At 27.1% G+C, this 22273-nt stretch overlaps 6 protein-coding genes across 6 annotated transcripts; 3 read left to right on the forward strand and 3 right to left on the reverse strand.

Moving 5' to 3' along the window:
- Positions 1–2444: 2444 nt before the first annotated feature.
- On the forward strand, positions 2445–3384 carry DICPUDRAFT_156793 (uncharacterized protein; the record flags this gene model as incomplete). Its single annotated transcript, XM_003292058.1, has 3 exons — positions 2445–2519; positions 2907–3184; positions 3351–3384. The coding sequence occupies 3 exons, from the start codon at positions 2445–2447 to the stop codon at positions 3382–3384; spliced, it is 387 nt and encodes a 128-aa protein (XP_003292106.1).
- A 1498-nt stretch (positions 3385–4882) lies between these two features.
- Positions 4883–5479, forward strand: DICPUDRAFT_82746 (uncharacterized protein; the record flags this gene model as incomplete). The annotated part of the gene is made up of 1 exon (XM_003292059.1): positions 4883–5479. One exon carries the CDS (start codon positions 4883–4885, stop codon positions 5477–5479), a length of 597 nt encoding a protein of 198 aa, XP_003292107.1.
- A 4902-nt stretch (positions 5480–10381) lies between these two features.
- Positions 10382–12890, forward strand: DICPUDRAFT_156797 (uncharacterized protein; the record flags this gene model as incomplete). Its single annotated transcript, XM_003292060.1, has 3 exons — positions 10382–10470; positions 10563–12357; positions 12861–12890. 3 exons carry the CDS (start codon positions 10382–10384, stop codon positions 12888–12890), a joined length of 1914 nt encoding a protein of 637 aa, XP_003292108.1.
- A 625-nt stretch (positions 12891–13515) lies between these two features.
- DICPUDRAFT_156798 (uncharacterized protein) lies at positions 13516–13671 on the reverse strand (the record flags this gene model as incomplete). The annotated part of the gene is made up of 1 exon (XM_003292067.1): positions 13516–13671. The coding sequence occupies one exon, from the start codon at positions 13669–13671 to the stop codon at positions 13516–13518; it is 156 nt and encodes a 51-aa protein (XP_003292115.1).
- A 114-nt stretch (positions 13672–13785) lies between these two features.
- DICPUDRAFT_156799 (uncharacterized protein) lies at positions 13786–14493 on the reverse strand (the record flags this gene model as incomplete). The annotated part of the gene is made up of 2 exons (XM_003292068.1): positions 13786–14118; positions 14179–14493. 2 exons carry the CDS (start codon positions 14491–14493, stop codon positions 13786–13788), a joined length of 648 nt encoding a protein of 215 aa, XP_003292116.1.
- Positions 14494–15123: 630 nt separating this feature from the next.
- On the reverse strand, positions 15124–19678 carry DICPUDRAFT_82750 (uncharacterized protein; the record flags this gene model as incomplete). The annotated part of the gene is made up of 7 exons (XM_003292069.1): positions 15124–15329; positions 15399–17099; positions 17177–17336; positions 17410–17462; positions 17531–18414; positions 18493–19185; positions 19260–19678. 7 exons carry the CDS (start codon positions 19676–19678, stop codon positions 15124–15126), a joined length of 4116 nt encoding a protein of 1371 aa, XP_003292117.1.
- Between the last annotated feature and the right edge of the window lie 2595 nt (positions 19679–22273).

Here is a 22273-nt window from a genome sequence, read left to right on the forward strand (position 1 = left end):
GAAAAAAAAATAAAAGGAATAATGTACAAGGGTAAAAAAACGAATGAAAATTCTAAGGTTGAGCTATTGTAAAAAAAACCAGTTCTTTCTGGAAAAAAATGTGTGGGGTATGAAAATTATAATTTTTAATTAATTAAAAAAATACAAAAATTTGAATAGTCTTTTTAAAAAAATTAAAAAATTTTAACCCATAAAAAAAAAAATAAAAAAAAAAAAACAACAAAAAAACAATTGTCTTAATAATTAATTATAATTTATATTTAATGAATTTCACTTTATAGAATAGTTTTAACCTTATATTTTATTTAAAATTTAGATTTATAATATTTATTTTAATATATTCTCTCGTTTGATATCCAAAATACCTAGGTAAACTTTTACATTGAAAAAAAGATTTGAAAAAAAAAAAGATTAATTATTTTATTATATAAATTTTAATCTTTATATAAATTGGTAATATATTTATAAATAAAATAAAAAATATTTATTAAATAAAGATTATAATTATTTTATTTGTTTTTTTTATAATTTATAGTTTATTTTTTATTTTTTTTAATACAATATTTAATAATTTTTTTTGTATTTTTTATGAGTATAATGTCCTATTTGTTTTTTAATATTGCTCTATTAATTTTTCTGTTTTTTGTATAGCTGGTTGAAAAGTGACATCTAACTATTGCTCTATCAAAAATAGATTGGATACTGAGTGATAAAGATCATGATTTAGGTCTATAAAACTGCGGTTATAATTTTAGAATTACCTAATTCAAAATATGCTGATACATCTGATATAATTGATTCACTTATTTCAAAATAATACCATCAATACTAAACCTTCTGGTGAAAAATATAATAATTTACTTTTTAAATAAAATATAATTATTATTAGTTTTTTATAAGAGTTGCATCATTAAAAAATGAAAGAGTTGTCAGTTATACAAGCAAATCAAATTTCCAAAAAGTTTTAGAAGTTTTGGTAAAGTAATGAATGTATCAAGAATATGATGAATTAAAACTAAATCAAATTTTTCAAATATTACCAAAAATTCATACCAAAAAAGTTTAAAATCATTAAAAAACAATAATAAAAATAATTCTAAAAACAATAATAAAATATTATTTCAAAAATTATTGATGGTAAAATTTTTTCAAAAGATGAACAAAGGAAATGATTTTTCTTTTTTTGTGGGTAAAAGATCATTATATGACATGTCGTCAGAAGCTGTAATTCAAGTATTGTAGGGTGACATTCACGATGAAAATCATTATAGTATTTTATTAGATGAAGATGACACCAATGAAAGTGATAATTTAAATAAAATAATATTTTGATGACCAATATTTATTTTTTTTTTTTAATTTTTTTTTTTTTAAATTTTTTTTTAAAATTTTTTAATTTTTTTTTTTTTTAATTTTTTTTTTTTAATTTTTTTTTTTTTAATTTTTTTTTTTTTTAAAAATTTTTTTTAATTATTTTTTTAAAAATTTCTTTCATAAAAAATTTTTTTTTTTTAATTTTTTATTTTTGTTGTTCAACCACAACAATACACACATCGATTATGGTATACAATTTATTTCTTTTATAATATTTTAAACAATCAAAAAGAGTCTTGAATAACCTGTAAAGAACCCGAATTGTTTGGCTTTTATGTAATAAAACAATTGATCAAAATAAACAGAAGATATCAGCAAAATTACTCCAATCAAACCAAAAAATGAATATGATGAAGGGGGTGAAAGTAATAAAGAAAGTAAAGAGAGAATAAAGATTCAAGTTTTGATGAAATGAACTCTTCAGAAGAATAAATGAACTCTTCAGAGGAGTAAATGAGCTCTTCAGAGGAGTAAATGAGCTCTTCAGAGGAGTAAATGAACTCTTCAGAGAAGTAAATGAACTAATAAATGAACTCTTCAGAAGAATAAATGAACTCTTCAGAGGAATAAATGAGCTCTTCAGAGGAGTAAATGAACTCTTCAGAGGAGTAAATGAGCTCTTCAGAGGAGTAAATGAGCTCTTCAGAGGAGTAAATGAACTCTTCAGAGGAGTAAATGAACTCTTCAGAGAAATAAATGAACTAATAAATGAAATCTTCAGAAGAATACCACTTTGGTTTTACCAAAAACACTTGTAGAAAAAGAACCATAAACAAATATGAAAAGTATAGCTCAGGATCGAGGTTTAAAACTAGGATTGATCCTAAATTTTCCGGACCCTTTTTCCTAAAACTCGATCCTAAAAATCCTTCATATAAATCGTGTATTTTTAATTATAATAAAAAAAAAACCTTTAATACATTACTTTAATTGCAATTTTATTGAATAATATTTAGTATTTTTTATTTAAATTAATTTTTTTTTTTTTTTTTTTTTTTTTTTTTTTTTTTTTTTACAAATTTTTTTTTTCCCATAATCTTTTATCAATTATTTTGTTTTGAAAAAAATTTATGGATAATTTTTTAAAATTATTCCAAAACCAATTATATCATGAGTCGCTTGCATTCTGTGTTATAGATAGACGTGTAGGTGCTATATAATTGGAAGAAGAAAAGTAACAAGAGATTAACTGTCAGTTAATTATTATAATGATTAAACTGCTAGTAGGTCTCATGACAAATCTTTATTATTTAAATAAAAAATTAAAAATTTTAAAAAAAAAAATATTTATATATATATTTAAATTATAATAATGATGATTGATTAATAATAACAATATTTCAGTTGATTTAATAAATAATTAGCTCCAGTATTTAAACATTTTTATTATATACTTTTTTATAAAGCATAAAATAATTTTGTTAAAATACTTTCGGTTTATTATTTTTCATTTTTAAAATTTTTTTTTTAAATTTTTAAATTTTTTTTCAATTTTTTTTTATTAAATATTTTTTTTTAAAAAATTCTATTAGATGGATGATAAATCCTCAATTAATTTAAATCAAGAATTTATATTTCAAGAAGGATGTGATTGGGAATTGGGTGAAAATGAAGGGTTTCAATTGGTTCCAATATTAAAAAAAAAAAAGTTTGAAAATCTAATTGTTTTGCGCGAATTTACAAATAACGAGTTATTGGATTATAATAATAAAAAAGAAGGTTACACAGTCGATCATGTAGTATCGTTAAAGGTTGTTATGATAGCATTTAACCAATATTTAATTAAAAACAATACTATGCCTATAAATCTGTAAGTTAAATAAATCAAACTAATTAATAAATCATTTTAAAATACTAACATTAACATTCATCTAATTTTTTATTTAGAGTTATTTCAATTGGTAACAATCTTATTAACACTTTTAATCATTCTGATAATCTATGCTATGTCAGGGAACCAATAAAAAAAAATAAAGACATTCAAACAAACATCAACAACATAGTTATTAGAAAATATCTAGACAAAAACTATGAATTTATTATAAAAACTGTTCAAAAGTTTAGAGGGCATTCAGTTTTTTTGTGGCTTGTAAATAATATATTCTCATATTATTATCCTAAATTAAATTTAAATGAAGTAATGCTCGAATTAAATAAATAAAAAAAACCATTTTTATTAAATTTTATTAATACTCTAATGTTTTATAACACCTAAACAAATAAAATACACTTTGATCAACGAAGAGGAGAGGTGATCAGAAAATTCGTGCTTAATTAAAAAAAGTGACCTATAGGATATTCTAATATTTGTAGTATATGACCCCCATAAGGTTTGAACATATAAAGTAGGAGTTCAAATTAATAATATAAATTAAGAAATTTCCCTTTTTCTTTGAAGTTGGTCACCTCACTCCTTAGTTGTGCATATTGCACTTTATTAGATATTTTCATAAAATTGCCGTGATAGTATAGTGGTAGTACATAGCATTGTGGCTGCTTTGACCCTGGTTCGATTCCAGGTCGCGGCATCTTTTTGATTTTTTTGTGGATCTCTTCCAAGTGATTTGCGTTTAGTTATCTTTACTTTTAAAAGAAAACCTAATGTTGATGCAATCTAGTTATTTTTTGGGTCTATTTATAATAATATACTATTATTATAAAAACGAAAAAACCTCGACAAGTGTTAACATCATATAAAATCGAACTTTTTATAGCTACCGAATTGTAGGCTGATTTTTACACCATTCGACAGATCTTGAAAAGATAAACAACAACACATCTTTTCCAAACTCCAAACACCTTCCCAAGAAATAAAAACAACACTCCAAAAACCATCATCAATCTAATATCCAAAGATCTTCAATCTTTAACAACCTTTTAGATTAACCCTCAATCTACAGCTATTCCATCTTATCCCCACACTTTACACTTATATCCAAAAAACCACTGATCAATCCCGCATTTCCAGCCTTTTACCGATATGTCTGATTCATCATCTATCTCATCTGAAACCATATATGATGAGTTTAACAGCCCCATCAACCACAACACCCCAGCAACGAAGAAACACGTTTACGAACTGTTGTCTAATGTTGATTTATCAATCAAAAAAATAAATCAACTCACCTCGCGTGAAAGAAACGGTGGCCTATATCGACTATCACTTTACTTAGGAAAAGATATCCCAAAAGATACCAAGGACAAAATCATCAAACTAATCGTTGAAAGCGACTGTTGCACAATCCCAAACGTAGGTCAAAACAAGGATAGTATCAAAATTGATATATCATTGGACAAAATACCAAAACTAATTGACCTAAGGTACCAACACAAACTCCACTTCAGATTATCTTGTCACGATCATCACATCATGACAATCACCTTAAAAACAAATGAAGAAAACCTCATCAAACAAACGGAGCACGGTATACTTAATCCAAGTGAAGGCGGCATGAAACCAACCCTCCATCATATTAAACACTTTGGACAGTACACAAACTTCTTTATAATGTACCCAGACAACTACGACCCTATAACTAAAATGGTAATTGGTGAAGACATGAGTTCATCCAGAATATCTTATAGAAATGTTATAGTCACTGTTAGAAGCAGTAGTAGAATACTACACAGAGAGAAATCTCAAAAGCACCCAAAAGAACCCACCACCAACAATAAACCAAAAGATGTCACTAATGCCGTACTAAAGGATACAGTCCAAACATCAACATCAAACACACAAAAACCCGCCCCAATTGCAAATCCAATCGATGACCAGAAAAATCATATTCCATTGGGTGACTCCATTTTCTCACCAATTCAATCAAAAATTAGAGCTACCCTCGATTCAATGGATTCACCAAAAACACCAACTTTTTCCTCAATCCAAAACAAAAACAAATCACCATTGACTCAAATAACAATTGCTAACTTCGCCAAATCAGTTGAAAATAATAATCCACAAATATCAATCGGGTCAACTCCAATTGAGGCCAATAAAGAGTCACAACAAAAACCAACAAAAAAAACCACTACTACCACCGCAATCCCAAATCTACCACCAACTCGTTCTAGAAGCAGTACTTTCCCTGCTCCCAAAACAAAGTAAATGGTTACACTCCAAATCAACCAGTGGAATATCGGTGGCTGTGGTACCAAAGATACATACACTTTAAAAAATGAAAACGTGGTTAATACATTACCTAACAACAAAAACCATCCAACTATCACAATTCTCAATGAACTAAACGCAGTTTATTCGAAATTCCACGACGATCATAAAGGTTCACTAACAAATGTTAATGGAATGGGAACCGGCGTGGCCATCGTCAATCACAACCCAAACATAATTAGTATCAAACAAATAGCTATTATCACTGGTAGAGCTACCATCGCAGATATAACAATATCATCAAATACTATAAGACTACTCGCAATATACGCACCAGCAGATAAGAACCAAAGAAATGAATTTGCTGACCAACTGCTTGACCTTTATAATAGCCTATACAATAACACAAACATTAACAATTCGATACCACTACAAATCATCATTGGCGACTTCAATTGCGCCGATTACAAAGAGGTACTAAACCATCCCGATAAAAATCTGAAGGAAGAAAGCCTAAGCTTATTAATAGAGTCTCTGGTTAATCTCAACAATCTGCACGATATAGATTACAAACTAACCAGAAACACTTTCTCACACAGAAATGGTTCAGGTGACAAACGACTAGATAGAATCTACATAGACAAAAGACTCATAAACCCATCAAACCAAAACCTCGAGATTAGATACACATCTTACTCCGATCATAAAATCCTCTCTACTACCATTAACGTAATCAACTGTTCACCAGCTCCTAAAAAGCCAAGGTGGAAACTAAATCCCCTAGTTGCTAAATCCCACAGTGTTATCACACTACTTAAAGCCCACCTCAAAGCCATATCAATACCAGTCAATCAATCAAACTTCAAATTCCAAAACCTAGAAAATCTAATGAAGGAAATCATCGTCTTTTACAAAAGACACCAAATGGAATACCTGAATAGAACCCAAGTTCAAATTAACAATCTTAAAAAATTAATGCTCCACCCAGATTTAGCAAAAGAAGCTGAAGCAACTCTTTTCTCTATAATTGAAACCAAGAAACTTGAAAATACATTCTACAATGATCTAACAAGATACACACAAGGCGAAATACCATCAAGATACTTATCATCAATTCTCCACAAGAGATCGAAGCAAAACCAAATAACAGCTATTAAAGACGATAATGGAACAACAATAGAAAATCAAAAAGCAATTGAGAATGAATTCCTAAAATATTTTAAACACTTATACTCAAAAAAAAAAGATTGCTCAACAACTCACAACAAATTACTAGCAAATTGGATAATTAAAAAAGATGAATCATGGGTTGATCTCGGCTCACCATTCACCGATTCAGAAATTAACGATGCTATTAAATCATCAAATCCTCATAAATCCCCCGGACCAGACGGTATAACAAACGCCTTTTTTATTACACATAAAAAACATCTAATACCAATACTTAAGTCAGCGTTCAATGATGCTCTTAAAGATCCCTCAACTATTTCAGATTCTTTTAAACAAGGCCTAGTTATCACTCTTCCTAAAAAAGGAGATCCACTTCTAATTAAAAATAGAAGACCAATAACACTCACCAACAGTCTTTACAAAATTTTTGCCAAAGTGTTAAATAATAGACTTTTAAAAATACTACCAAAAGTTATCAATAGAAACCAAAAAGGATTTACACAAGATAGATTCATTATTGACCATATTATAACAATGGAAAACATCATTACTTTCCTCAAAAAATTCAATATTCCAGGAATTATCACATTCTACGATTTCGAAAAAGCTTTCGATTCAATATCCCACGATTCAATAAAAAGAACCTTACATCATATTCAAATTCCAAACAATATTATAAATCTAATAATGGGACTACTAACAGGTTCAAGTGCAAAAATAGAAGTCAATGGACATCAAACTAATCCTTTCCCCATCGAAAGAGGTGTTAAACAGGGCGATCCCTTATCTCCAACCCTATTTATCTTGGTACTTGAATGTCTTGCACGAACAATTATTAATGATAAGAATATTGCTGGTCTACCACTGTGCCTTAATACAAATCAAAGAGAAAAAATGCAATGCTTTGCTGACGATTCCTCTACCTTTGCTTCTAACTACCACGAACAAACTATAATACTGAAACATTTCGATGACTTTTGCAGAGCAACCTCCTCAAAAGTTAACATAGATAAATCTACTTCAATCATTATAGGAGACTGTGGCACCCACTCATCACCAATACCTATTGCCAACACACCTCAACGATACCTAGGCTACTATTTTGATAGCCAAGGTATAGTACGTAAATTACCCGAAATCCTCAAAAGCATCCGCGCATCCCTTGTATTATGGAAATCAACAGGCGCAACAATCAAAACGAAAATCAACATACTCAAGTCATTTGCACTATCCAAACTTATATATCATCAATATATAGAAGACTTTAATGACCAAGAAATGAAAGAAATCGATAAACTTGTTATTTGGTTTCTATCAGCCCCTAACGTTAAAAGCTCAGGTGGTTTCTCAATTGGAGGAAAAAATACAGTATCCTTAATGTCAAACCAAAGATCACTCTTTCCAATGGAAAAAGGAGGTTGGAACCTCTGGGATATTAAAAAAAGACAAATTGCTCAAAAAATTTGGTTATTCAATAGATTTCTAGTTTATAAAAAAATAGGCTCCTACGAATCAGCTTATCAAAACAGCTGGGAATTCCAAATCAACCGAAACAACTACACTTCTTCACTCTTATATTCATTTATGAAACACTGGAAACAATACTTTGGAAATCACTCAAACAACCTTTATCCGATTATTGATACAAACAATAATGGTATAAAGCTAAAAGATATATATCTAAATATATTGAAACTACCAGAAAAAATTCCAAAAACATGCTTTCAAATTACCCTGGATATTAGAGGATACCGTTACGATCAATTATTCAATAATATATTAAAACTCAAAGATCCGAAAGGTAGAAATACACTTTTCAGATTCCAAGCAAGATGCCTACCAATAAATCTTCTACATAAAAGAACATGCCCAATGTGTAATATACCCATGAACAATGACCCTTATGGCCATCTACTATTATTCTGTAATTCAACTCGAGAATATATTAATATAAATTCACTAAAAGAATACCTATATGAAAGTACTGGTAAAGATAGCAGATGGAATTATAATAAAAGTACCAACACATTGATTTACCGAAAGACACCTCAATCCAAACTTGATAAATTCTATGGTGGCAGCGAATACGACTACCATATACACCCTCAAGATGAACCATTCCGATGGTGCTATAGAGATCTCGATTTCGATCTTGATAGAACACCGACCTACAGAAATATGATTTCAATTATCTTCCACCAGGTCTGGATTTGGGTATGCACCAAACTATTTAACAAAGAGATTAACCCAAATGCAATTGCTAAATCATTAAACTATAATGACATCCAACACAAATGGACCAAACTCGCCTCACTAGAATATGCAAGAACGATCCAATCAAACTACAACAACTTCCTAAAAGTAGATAAGCAAATAAATTCAAACCATATCCAAACCATTAGATCTAAAATATCAACCTTTTATAAATTACCAGAAACCACTTTGATCAATTTCCCAATCAAATACCTATAACAATACAAATCCTCTCACATACCATTTAAAAATTTTATTTAATAAAACACCGTCTCTTACACTAATAATATAAATTATATTATTAAGTAAGATTTTTTAAAAAAAAAAAAAAAAAAAAAAAAATTATTATAAAAAAAAAATAATAGTAAAAAATAATTCTATGGTGATAACAAAAAAATAAAAACAACTTTTGGAATTATTACGTTTTTTTTAAATAAAAATATGATTTTATAATATGATTTATATATTTTTTTTTTTAAAAATATTGATTTGCGTATTTGAACTGTTATTTTGGATCTATTGGATAAAAATGAATAATTTTTTTTCAAATAAAGATAAAAAAGAGATAATATTTTTTTTAAAAAATGGATAATGAACACGATAACGATAATCGGTAAAAATGGAGATAACGATAATTTTAGAACTCTAATTCTTATATATAGATATAGATTAAAAGAAGATTAAAAAGATTCTCTTCAATTATAAATATTATAAATTAATTTTTTTACATTTTTTAATATTTGGTTTATTTTTATTTTAGGAATTTGGGATTTTGAAAAAAAAAGGAAAAAATTATTACTTTGATAACTTCTAAAGTATTCAATATGATGACTCATGAACAATTTGCATTTGAACTCCGAACAATGGATTTTGATAAATTTGATGCTTTTTCTTTTTTTGGAATTCTTTTTTAAAGTTTTATTTATTCTGATTTCTCTTTGCATTCATCGTTTTGCTGATGGGTCCCCTTTATTTGTATGAGAACCTGGTAAAACTTCTGATCTACCAACTGAAGTATCATTACCAGTGTTGAAAGATTGTTTAATGAATTTTCTTGAAAAATTGTAATCTCTGATTTAATATTGTGATTTTCGGATTGGAGACCTTCTTGTGATATTTATAATTGTATAGAATAAATTTAAATAATTTTTATATAATAAATCTTGTTTCTATAAATTATATCTTCAGACAAATAATCATTCCCAAATTTATAAATGAATAAAAAAAAAATAAAAAAATAAAATTAATTTTCATTTTTTATAATACAAAAATTATATCAAAAGTGGTTTCAATAATATATCTTTATAAAAAATCACACTCAAAATTATAACTCGCCCTTCATTATTTATCAATAACAACGTTTTTGCAACAAAAAAAATTTTAAAATTTTCTAATTTATTTTGGGAAAATTTTTTTAAAATTTTGATAAATATTTATTTTAAAATTTTTTTTTTTATTTATGTTTTCATATAAACAATGGATGAGCTTCTGGGCATAATAATTGCTTTCCCAGGAAAATTTCCTATAAGCGAAGAGTTAAAAAACAGTAGTAACATTAGTGATAGGTAAGTACAAAAAATACAATAAATATAAATATAATATAGTATATTAATTAAAAGCATATTAATTGGTGTTTTCTCTTAAATTATTATTATAGATATTTGTATAAAGTTTGGAATAATATTGTTTTAAGAAAAGAAATTCATAAACATATTTTAAAGTTTATTGAACATAGGGTTGTAGATCTTGATAAATCAAGCTATCGTCAGTTTAAAGATAAATCATATATAACATCACTTAAGTGGTGTGATGATCCACTACCAAAAAAAAATAAATTTCCACCTTTTTTGACAAATTTATATTTGTACACAATACCAAATAGTCTCACAACACTCAGACTCGGTCATCCACTTAACAAATCAATTCTACCCGGCACATTACCAAATAGTCTCACAACACTCACATTCAGTAGTGATTTTAACCAAGTAGTTTCACCCGGTTCATTACCAAATAGTCTCACAACACTCACATTCGGTGATGATTTTGACCAAGTAGTTCTACCCGGTTCATTACCAAATAGTCTCACAACACTCACATTCGGTGATTATTTTGACCAAGTGGTTCTACCCGGTTCATTACCAAATAATCTCACAACACTCACATTCGGTGATTATTTTGACCAAGTAGTTTCACCCGGAACATTACCAAATAGTCTCAGAACACTCACATTCGGTCGTGATTTTAACCAAGTAGTTTCACCCGGAACATTACCAAATAGTCTCACAACACTCACATTCGGTGCACTCAGATTCGGTGTTAAATTTAACCAAGTAGTTTCACCCGGAACATTACCAAATAGTCTCACAACACTCACATTCAGTAGTGATTTTAACCAAGTAGTTTCACCCGGTTCATTACCAAATAGTCTCACAACACTCACATTCGGTTTTAAATTTAACCAAGTAGTTTCACCCGGCACATTACCAAATAGTCTCACAACACTCACATTCGGTTTTAAATTTAACCAAGTAGTCTCACCCGGCACATTACCAAATAGTCTCACAACACTCACATTCGCTTGTGATTTTAACCAAGTAGTTCTACCCGGTGCATTACCAAATAGTCTCACAACACTCACATTCGGTCGTGATTTTGACCAAGTAGTTTCACCCGGAACATTACCAAATAGTCTCACAACACTCACATTCGGTTATGATTTTAACCAAGTAGTTCTACCCGGAACATTACCAAATAGTCTCACAACACTCACATTCCGTGTTAAATTTAACCAAGTAGTTTCACCCGAAACATTACCAAATAATCTCGCAACACTCACATTCGGTGATTATTTTGACCAAGTAGTTTCACCCGGAACATTGCCAAATAGTCTCAGAACACTCACATTCGGTCATCAATTTAACCAATTATTTTCACCCGGCACATTACCAAATAGTCTCACAACACTCACATTCGGTCGTGATTTTAACCAAGTAGTTCTACCCGGTGCATTACCAAATAGTCTCACAACACTCACATTCGGTGTTAAATTTAACCAAGTAGTTTCACCCGGAACATTACCAAATAGTCTCACAACACTCACATTCGGTCGTGATTTTAACCAAGTAGTTCTACCCGGAACATTACCAAATAGTCTCACAACACTCACATTCGGTTGTGATTTTAACCAAGTAGTTCTACCCGGTGCATTACCAAATAGTCTCACAACACTCACATTCGGTTTTAAATTTAACCAAGTAGTTACACCCGGAACATTACCAAATAGTCTCAGAACACTCACATTCAGTGCTAAATTTAACCAAGTAGTTACACCCGGCACATTACCAAATAATCTCACAACACTCGCATTCGGTGATTATTTTAACCAAGTAGTTTCACCCGGAACATTACCAAATAGTCTCAGAACACTCACATTCGGTCGTGATTTTGACCAAGTAGTTTCACCCGGAACATTACCAAAAAGTCTCACAACACTCACAAGAACAAAACCTAGCTCTGGCCGAAAAATTTGTAATTACACCCCCAGAAATTTCAAAATACAATAAAAAAAAGGTAATTTTTTTTATGTTAGACTATTTCGAAATCTAAAAACTCGACATATTGCTTTTTTTCGAATTTTTTTTTTTTTATTTTTTCCAAAATATGAATTTTTTTTTTAAAATTAATCGAAAGACATAATTTTTTTCTTTTTTTACCAAAATTGGAATAACTTATTTTTATTTTTTTTTAAATGTAAAAAATTAATTTATTCGAAAGACATAATTTTTTTCTCTTTTTACCAAAATTGGAATAACTTATTTATTTTTTTTTCTGTCTTTTTCCATATTAATTTTATATGGTAAAAGACTTATAAATTTTATTAGAAAAATTGAATTTTTTCTATGGTAAAAGACTTAAAAATATTTTAATTTCTCACATTAATTTAATAATTTAAAAGACTTCAAAATATTTTCATTTCCCATATTAATTTAATATGGTAAAAGACTTCAAAATTTATTTTCATTTTCTATATTTATATGTAAAAAGACTATTTACAATAATTACAAAATCAAAGGTTTTTATTTAATAATTAATTTCTAATTTCAATTTTTAAACAATATTAAACCTTATCTAATCAATTTTTTTTTCTTTAAAATAGCACCTGTTTTTAATTTTTTAAAAACTAATGTTTGTATTTTTTAAATTATAAGCTAACAATAAATTTGGATTTATTTTAATTTATCTTTTTTTTTTTTTTTTTTAATATTTTATTTATTTTATAAAATCAGATCTAACTACAATGTAAAGGTTAGTTAATTCATTAACATATTATTAATATAAAAATTTTTTTCTATAAACTATAATATATTTTTTTCATTCAAATATTATTATTTTTATTGTAGTTTTAAATCAACAACATTAGTTCTGGTATGTATTTTATTCTTTTTGTTTTAATCGTTAGCCACGAATTTTTTTCAAAGTGAATGGTTAGAGTAAAGGTTAAAACCAATTTTAATTCATTTTGTTTATTTAATTATTAATTTTTTTATTTTTTTTTATATTAACATTGTTAGGTAACTTTCCAGTTGTAGTTTCACTCTGATGTCTGAGCTTCATGTCTCGTTTAGTTTCTCTAGCTTTATTTGAAATTCATCAATAATAATGTTCGGTAGCTTTCCAGATGTACCGGTAGTTTCGCTTTGAAGATGTATAAGCTCCATGTCGTCTTGTTGAATGAGTGAGATAATTACCACATAAAAATTATTCATTTCTTCTATTTTGCAAGTAGCTCAATGAGTTTTAATTTAAAAAATATAAAATATTAATATTTACTTGTTATTTAAAACAATTGATTTATGAATTTTGGGTATGATTTAATTAACTTATGAGATGGAGTTTAAATCTGAACATTCAGTTGGCAACACAAAATCTGCTGGGGAAACAGTGTTTTGGTAATTGTAAAAATTCATTGATGTAAAACCAGGTGTTTTATTTGGGGCATTTACAATTCTGGAAGTTAATGGTGAACAATATTCAGTTTCGACAAACATTTCTTGAATTGTTGATGAGTCTGAGATTGTTGGTTGGAGGATTTGGGTATTAATCATACCAAGATTAATTTCACCAACTTTGGTAAATTCATTTGTAATAGGAGTTACTGAAGTATATGGAACTTTAATACAAGTTTGGTAATCAAGTACCACATATTGGGTTTGCTATTTTAAAAAAATATTAGAATATAGTTTTTTTTTAAATTTAAAAATTTTTATAATTACATTTTTTGAAAATAACCAAGTTTTGCCTACGACATCATTACCATCGATATTAAGACCAAATGCTACATATACCTGTTGATTAGCATAGTCGACAGAGATATAACCAGATTCATAAATTGAAGCTTGTCCTTCTTGGTCCCCATTTTGATACACTCCATTTGCTGATACTACATCAAACAAAGTGTTATATCCACTTAAACTTGAAATTTTGGCAGCACAATCAATTTCTTTAATGCCTTTGGGTGGCATCTTGAAAGCATTGATGAAAGAAGTCGATAAAGCAAAAATTAAAATTAAAGATAGTAATAGTTTCATTTTAAATAAGAAGAATTAATAAAATTAATAAAATATATATTGTTTATAATATTTATTATTTGTTTTTATTTTTATTTTTTAATACTTAAAAAGGTTATTTTTATTTATACTTTTTTTATTTACTTTAAATTTTATTTTTTTTAACCAGTTTTTTGATCTTTATTTTTAATTTTTACCCTTATGGAAAATCCTAAAAATTTGACATCAAATTATAAAAAATATCTTTTTACCAGGATTTTTTTTAAAATTTTTTAAAGAAATAATCTCGGTTTATGATCATTCCAGAATGCTTATTTTTCAAGAGGATGTTATAGAAGGATATAAAAAATAAATAAAAAAATAAAAAAATTAGGCTAAAATAAGTTGGTTTTTGTATTTGTGTAATAATCTTTTTTTTTTACACAAATAATAAAATATTATTATTTGTTTTTCTTTTTTTTTAAAAAGATATTTTTTTATTATAATTTGTTTATTATAAAATATAGGTTATTTCTTTTTCTTTTTTTTTTTGGAAAAAAATTTATAAATTAACTTTTATTTGAATATTTTTCACTTTTTATAGAAAGAAAACTGATGAAAAAAAAATATTTTTAAATTATTTTAAAGTATTTAACATCTTTTAGGTTAGCTTTATTTATTTTTTAATTCATTTAGTTTTTTTGAGATGTTTTTCATTTCTAAGTTTTTAATTCTTCTTTTATAAAAGAAAATGGAAGCTGCTGAAATAGCGGAAACACCAGCAACAGGTATAGCAACGGCTACAGGGATTATATAGTTGTTTTTGGAATTATTATTACATGAATCAACAAAATTTGGTGATATTAACACTGAAAAATCTATAAAAATGAAATGTTAATAAAAAATTATAGCAAAATAAAAATAATTTCAAAAATATTGATAGTTACCGGGATCTATTAGGCATTCATTACAGTGTGGTAGATTCATTGAAATTGTAATAGATTTTGAATCCTTTTCAATAATTGATGTAGTAGCAAATGTTGGTCTTCCATTACTTATAACCCTATCTATAAAACGTCCATATAGGAGTTTATTTTGATTTTCGATTGTAACATAACTCTGGTGATTAATTGATCCTTTTTCTTGGCTATTTTCTATGTCATTGGTTTTAATATTTATTTCTTTTGAATTTTGGTTGCATTCACTACTGTCTTCTAATTTTGAAGTTATTGATTTATAATGTAGTTGTAGGGTATTAAGTGTGCTCTTATATTGATAGTTTGAAATGTTTACATAAACTTTTATTGAATTCTTTTCTATTGGGAATTTTATATTTGCAAACTCTATAACTTTATCATTTGTTATTATTTCCAATGTGGTTGAAATTTTTGTATCTGAATCTGTTAATTGTTGTTCGAAATAATAAAAGCTACCGTTTGATAATTTGTTGTTCAATTTCCAATTATTTTCGAGATTATGTTTGATAATATGTTTACCACCAATATCGACTTCAACTAAAGATACAACTAAGATATTATATTGAGCTGCACCGTTTTGAATTATACCTGAACCACCATCTATTGAAGGTTTACTTTCAACTAAATTACCTCCTCCAATATTTGTGTCATTTAATGAGTTACAATCAAAAGATTTGAAACCTGTATAACATTCACACTTTCCATTTACACATTTACCATTGTTCAGGTTGCATGCTGATGTACATTCATTTGATTGGTCATAGTCTTTAATATATTGGAATAATGATTTACCCTCCCAATCAATATTATTTTGACTAATAAAGATATCTTTAATTCCAGTTCCTGCCCCAATATTACATATTATAGATTCATGTGTGATGTTAACTATTTCGCATTCTAGAGTTCCAATTCTAATAAGTGGATCTTTGTGTTCATCGCCAAAGAAGCCATAAATTGTAACTTGGCCACCAGCCTCACCCACACTTTCAACACTTGATGCATAGTGATTTGAAAAGGTACAGTTTTCACCTGTAAACTCGATTTTACATTCACAGATACCAATATCATGATTACATTGACCATTTCCACCACATGTTGGATCTAGACATTGAATACCACTACAATCGTCAAATATTCTATTTTCAATGCACTGGCACTTTTCTGGTTGAATACATATACCATTATTAGAACAATTTGTTAAACAGATTGGCTCGTGACAGATATTACCTTTCCATCCATTATCACATCCACAAACTCCAGTATCATAGATACATTGGCCGTTTCCAGAGCAATTTGGGTCGGAGCATTGAGATAAACTGCAAGTATCACCAAAGAATGGTGTATTACATGAGCAGACACCTAAACTATAGTCACAATTTCCATTTTCTGAACACTGTGGATCCTTGCATTGTATTAGTTCGCAGCTATCACCCAATCTTCCTTCAAAACAAGTACATACTGATGTTTTATTATCACATAACCCAAATCCTGAGCAATCATTTTCACATGGTAGATAGGGATATTGGCATTCTAACCCTTGATATTCTGGGGAGCATGAGCATTTTCCTGTTTGGTCATTACATAAACCATGGTTATTACAATTGTTGGGACATGGCTTGAAAACTAATTCACAAAATTCACCTTGCCACGAGCTATTACATTGACAAGTACCTTTATAAATTTATAAAAACATTAATATTTAAATTTTGAAAAAAATTACTTCAGAGAGTAAAAATATTAATACTAACCTGTTTGATTAAAACATATGCCATGGTTAGAGCAAGTTGGGTCAACACAATCTTTGTATGGTGTATCACAATCTATACCTTGCCAATTGTTATAACATTCACATTTGCCTTTAGTTTCATCACAAACACCATTGCCATTACAATTATTTTGAGAATCACACTTTAAAAATTAAAATTTGGATTAGAAAAAGCATTAAAAATAGAAAGAAAATTGATTTGGTTTAAATATTTACTTTATAGCCTGAGCAATCTGCTAAAGTTCTTCCAGTATTGCATGTACAAATTCCTTTTAAAATTTAAAATTATTAATCTAACTGTTTTTTTTTTTTTTATTTTAATAAAGCTTTTACCTACCAGTTTGATTAGCACAAGTACCAGCACCTGAACAAATTTTACCACCATTAATTTGACATTGAATAAAATTTAAATTACAATTTTCTCCTTGATGTGAAGGGTCACAAACACATTTACCTTCTACTTGATTACAAGTTCCTCCATTCGAACAGGTTGGGTCTGCACAGGTATATCCAGAACAGTCATTCAAAGCAAATCCAGAATTACAAACACATTGTCCTGTTGATAAATCACAAATACCTCTGGAATTACCATTACAATCATTTGGGCATGGTTTGTTGTTAAGAAGTGCATTTGTTGTTTTGATATAAACTTTTTTTGATAATGAGTTTGTATTCAAGGTTACTAATTGGGTATTTGAGGGTGTTGTTGTCATTGTACACTGAATTTCATAAAAAGAAGATGATGTAACGGAACAAGTAGCACTTCCAACAGTAATTGATTGGGGAACATAGTTTAAATAGCTCGAAAAAAATGTACCTGTTATTGTGGCTTTGTTTGAATTTATTACAATTGATGTTGGAGTTGGTTGTTTTGATATTGCTGGGAATGTATAGTTTTTGTTATTTGGTTGTACGAAATTAATCCAAAAATATTCAACTTTGCTCAATGATGGTATGGAACATGAATAATTTGAAGAAGAAACTGCGTTCCAAGTACCACATTTAAGTGTACTATTAAATACCCAATAAGAGGTTGGCTTTAAGCCAATATCGGTACCGGTTACAAAAATATATGGAAAGTTATTTACTTTAACAATTGAAATTTTTGGTGCAAATGTTGTACATATTGGATTGTTCACTAAATTGGTAAATGAATTTCCTGAAAAATCATTATAAACTGATGAATCATTTAGGTAACAATATATACAGCTTGGCAATGTACTAGATTGAAAAATTAAAAAATTAGTAAAAATAAAAATAAAGATTTGTATATTAATAAAAGTATAATTAAAGACCTACCCAACCATTTTATTATTTGTTACAACTAAATGGGTGTTACACCAGGATGATGAAACTGAACCAGTAATTAAATTGTTTGAAAAAACTAAATATTTAATTGACCCTGTGTAGTCTGGAAGAGGTGTATTTATGGAACTAGAAATTTCTAGAGAGGATGAATATTGGGAAAGTGTTGGGAATTTAGTAAGAGATCCACCAACCCAACGTAGACCAGTTCCTTGTGAAAGTTTAAAAGGAATATCATTATTGAGATGAAAATTGGGTCCAGGATTTAAAATTTGAATATTTTTTAAAAAACTATAAGTTGATAAATCAATAATTGCTGAGGGTTTGGTAAGAGTGGCTCCTGATATTGTATAATAAAAAAATCTACTACTACTTTTAGGTTTTGGAAAAGAAATTGATGGAGTTGATGGAAAAGTTAAACTAAGACTAACACAATCGATTTTTGAAATATTTGCTGCTGATGCTGTATTCCATCCATCATTTAAAGAAAATTGAATATACTGTAGATCTGTATAACCTGTCATATCAGGTATGTTCATAGTGTAAAATAAAAATGTTCTCAATGTTGTTTTAACTGCAGCACTATCAGTCTCTAGAGTTATTTTACCACCACCTAAAGTAACATATCCCAATCCATTTAAATATGACATTTTTATAACACTGTTAAAATCTTGTGAGTAAATTGAACTAAAATTTGTAATAAAAAAAGTTGGTGTTAATAAATTATTAAAATAATTTTTATATAAAAAACTAATATTTACAATTGATCGTATATTGCCAATTGACTATTAATGGTTGTTATACCTTTTGACCCTGCCAAAACCAAAGTATTTAAATTTTGAATTTTTGAATATAAAAGTGTTGTTGAAATAGTGAATTGGTATAGTTGTAAGAAAGTGAAATATGGGAAGCATGAAAAGTCACTAGCTGTTGGGGAAACGGTTGTGGTTGCTTCCCAATTTAATCTTAAGCTTGAAATACTTCCATTTGTATAGCATGACACAGAACCTATTGAACAAAATGGATATACACCAGCAGTATCTGGTACAAAAGCTGTTGATAGTTTATATTTTGTAACTATATTTTTTAAGCAATTATATTCATTTGTGGGTGGTGCAATTGAAAGAACAAATTTAAAATTAAAAATTAAAAAAATGAAAAAGAAAATTAAAAACTTCATTTTTTTTTTAACTTAAATATAAAAGATTGTGTATATATGTATTTTTTAAATAAATTTTTTCCACCAGTAATAGGAATTTCAAACATCCATTTTTTATAAAAATTTATAAAAATTGATAAAAATTTATTATAAAATAAAATAAAAATAAAATAAAAATAAAAATTTTAAAGGAATTCTTTATGTGCGATGGGTTTCGAAATGGCGTGGTGTAAAAAAGCCTTTCCACACAATAAAAAATTGAAAAAATTATAGAAAAGATATTTTTAACACAAATTTTCAGTTTTTTTTTTCTCTGGTTTTTATATTCGTAAAAAAAATTATGGCGAAATGGGCATTAAAAAAATCCCATGCAATAATATCTTGTCATCTTTATTTTGAATTTTTTGGAAAATAATTTTATTTATTGTTTTGATATTTATTTAAAGAATACTATTATAAATCTTCTTTGAATTCTTTAAGTTGAGATTTGTAGAAAATCGGTGATAAGTGTGATAAGAAAATAAAAATTAAAAAAATATTGAATAACTATAAATTTTTAATTTATAAAATTCGGGTTTTATAAAGTATACTAACCCACAGGATTGATTGATCAATCTTTTCTCTGAATTATTTCAAAGCTTTGGTTTTGACATAAATTTACCTTGGGTTATTGGTTTATAGTGTATTTGCAAAGTATTGGGGTGCCCTTAAAATGAACACTCATTAAAATATTTATGGGTATTGATTTTGTAAAGCTGGGTAAATAAATACTAATTCGGAACTATTTTAAATTGTGATTACCAACTAATGATCCGGATCAAGATAAATTTTTATTATTTTAATATAATTTAGGAAAACCCTATTTCTATAAAATATTACTTTTAATAATTTATTGAACATTCTCCTGCTTGTGATAAAGTTATATTTTAAATTATGTTCATTCATCCTGAATCACTATGTTATAATTAAAATTGATAAAAAATCAGCTAGCGTGCATTGTAGTTAAACTAAAGAAATAGTACCAATTTATTTATTTATTTATTATTTATTTATTTATTTTTTTTATTTATTTATTTATTTATTTATTTATTTATTTATTTATTTATTTTATTAATTTATTTTATTTTATTTATTCAAAAAAAATTAAAAAATAGGTTGTAATAGTAAAAAACTGATTATTTAAAAATTATATATTAGGAACAAATAAAACCATTTTTCTCAAAATAATTATGTTTATATATTATCATACAATGACAGTTAAAAATTTTGTTTTTTTTGAATTTTTTTTAAATTTTATTTTTTAATTTTTTTTTTTTTTTTTTAAAATTTTTTTTAAATTTTTTTTAAAAATTTTTTTCAAAATTTTTTTATTTACAAATTTATAAAAAAAATAAAAATAAATTTTAAAAAATTAATTTAATTCAATTCCCATTGCAACTTTGATTTAATTAAATCCTTTTTTTTATAATTTTTAATTTTATTTTTTCGTTTTATTACTTTTTTTTTTATATTTATATTTGTTTTAATTATTTTATTTAATTTTTATTATTTTTTTTTTTTTTAACACATTTAATCATATAAAACAAGTGTGTTAATATAAAGTATATATAAATAACATATAAATAGAATAGTATATATACATAAAATATAAATATAAATAAATATAAATATAATAATATAATAATAATAAAATAAAATTGTTAAATAAAAAAATAACTTTTATTGTAATAATAGATAACCAAATAAAATATCTTTTTTTTTATTATTATATTCAATAATAAATAATATAATAAACATAAAAAATAGTTTATAATAATCAAATAATATTTTTTTAATTTAGATTTTTCAAAAAAAATTTTTAAAAAAAAAAAAAATGAATCCATATGGTTTATATTATGGTCAACCAATACCAAATATGGGAGAGCCAATTTATAGTCAAAATCCATTAGGTATTTTATCACCAACAGCAACTACTACCACTACTACCACTACAGCATCACCACCAAACTCTTTAGTAACAACATCACCCGTAGTTAATGGCAGTAATAGTACAACAACACCAACATTAAGTGGTAATGGTAGTTCCCCAGCAACACCAAATTCATTAGGCAAAACAGAAGGACCAGGGTTAATGAACTATCAACGTGAAAAATATGGACCAAATTTATTTATAAAGAATGAAGACGGTTTTTACACATGTTTCTTTTTAGACTGTAACAAACCACTACAAGCAAATTTCAGTCGTCATATTTCTAGACATGAATTAAATGGGGACCAAGTCGATCCAGCAAAAGTTAAACAAATCAACTCACCAGTATTATCTTCAAGCGGTAAATTAGAAAAGAAAGAAAGTAGTGGCGGTGATATGAGCCCAATGATGATTAGTGTAAATAGTAATAATAGTAACAAAGCAACAACTACAACAAATATATCACCAGTACCACCACCATCATATCTTAGTAATACTTCACCACCACTTCATGGTTCTGCTGTTGCAGCCAATGCACCACCAATGAATCCTCTACTTCCAGTTGGTATTACACCAATAGTAAGTAACACCACAATAATGTCAAATATGATGACAACTCCTGTTAAACAAACACCAATAGCACAACC

The sequence above is a fragment of the Dictyostelium purpureum genome (genome assembly GCF_000190715.1).
Source record: "Dictyostelium purpureum unplaced genomic scaffold DICPUscaffold_320, whole genome shotgun sequence".
Lineage (NCBI taxonomy): Eukaryota > Evosea > Eumycetozoa > Dictyosteliales > Dictyosteliaceae > Dictyostelium > Dictyostelium purpureum.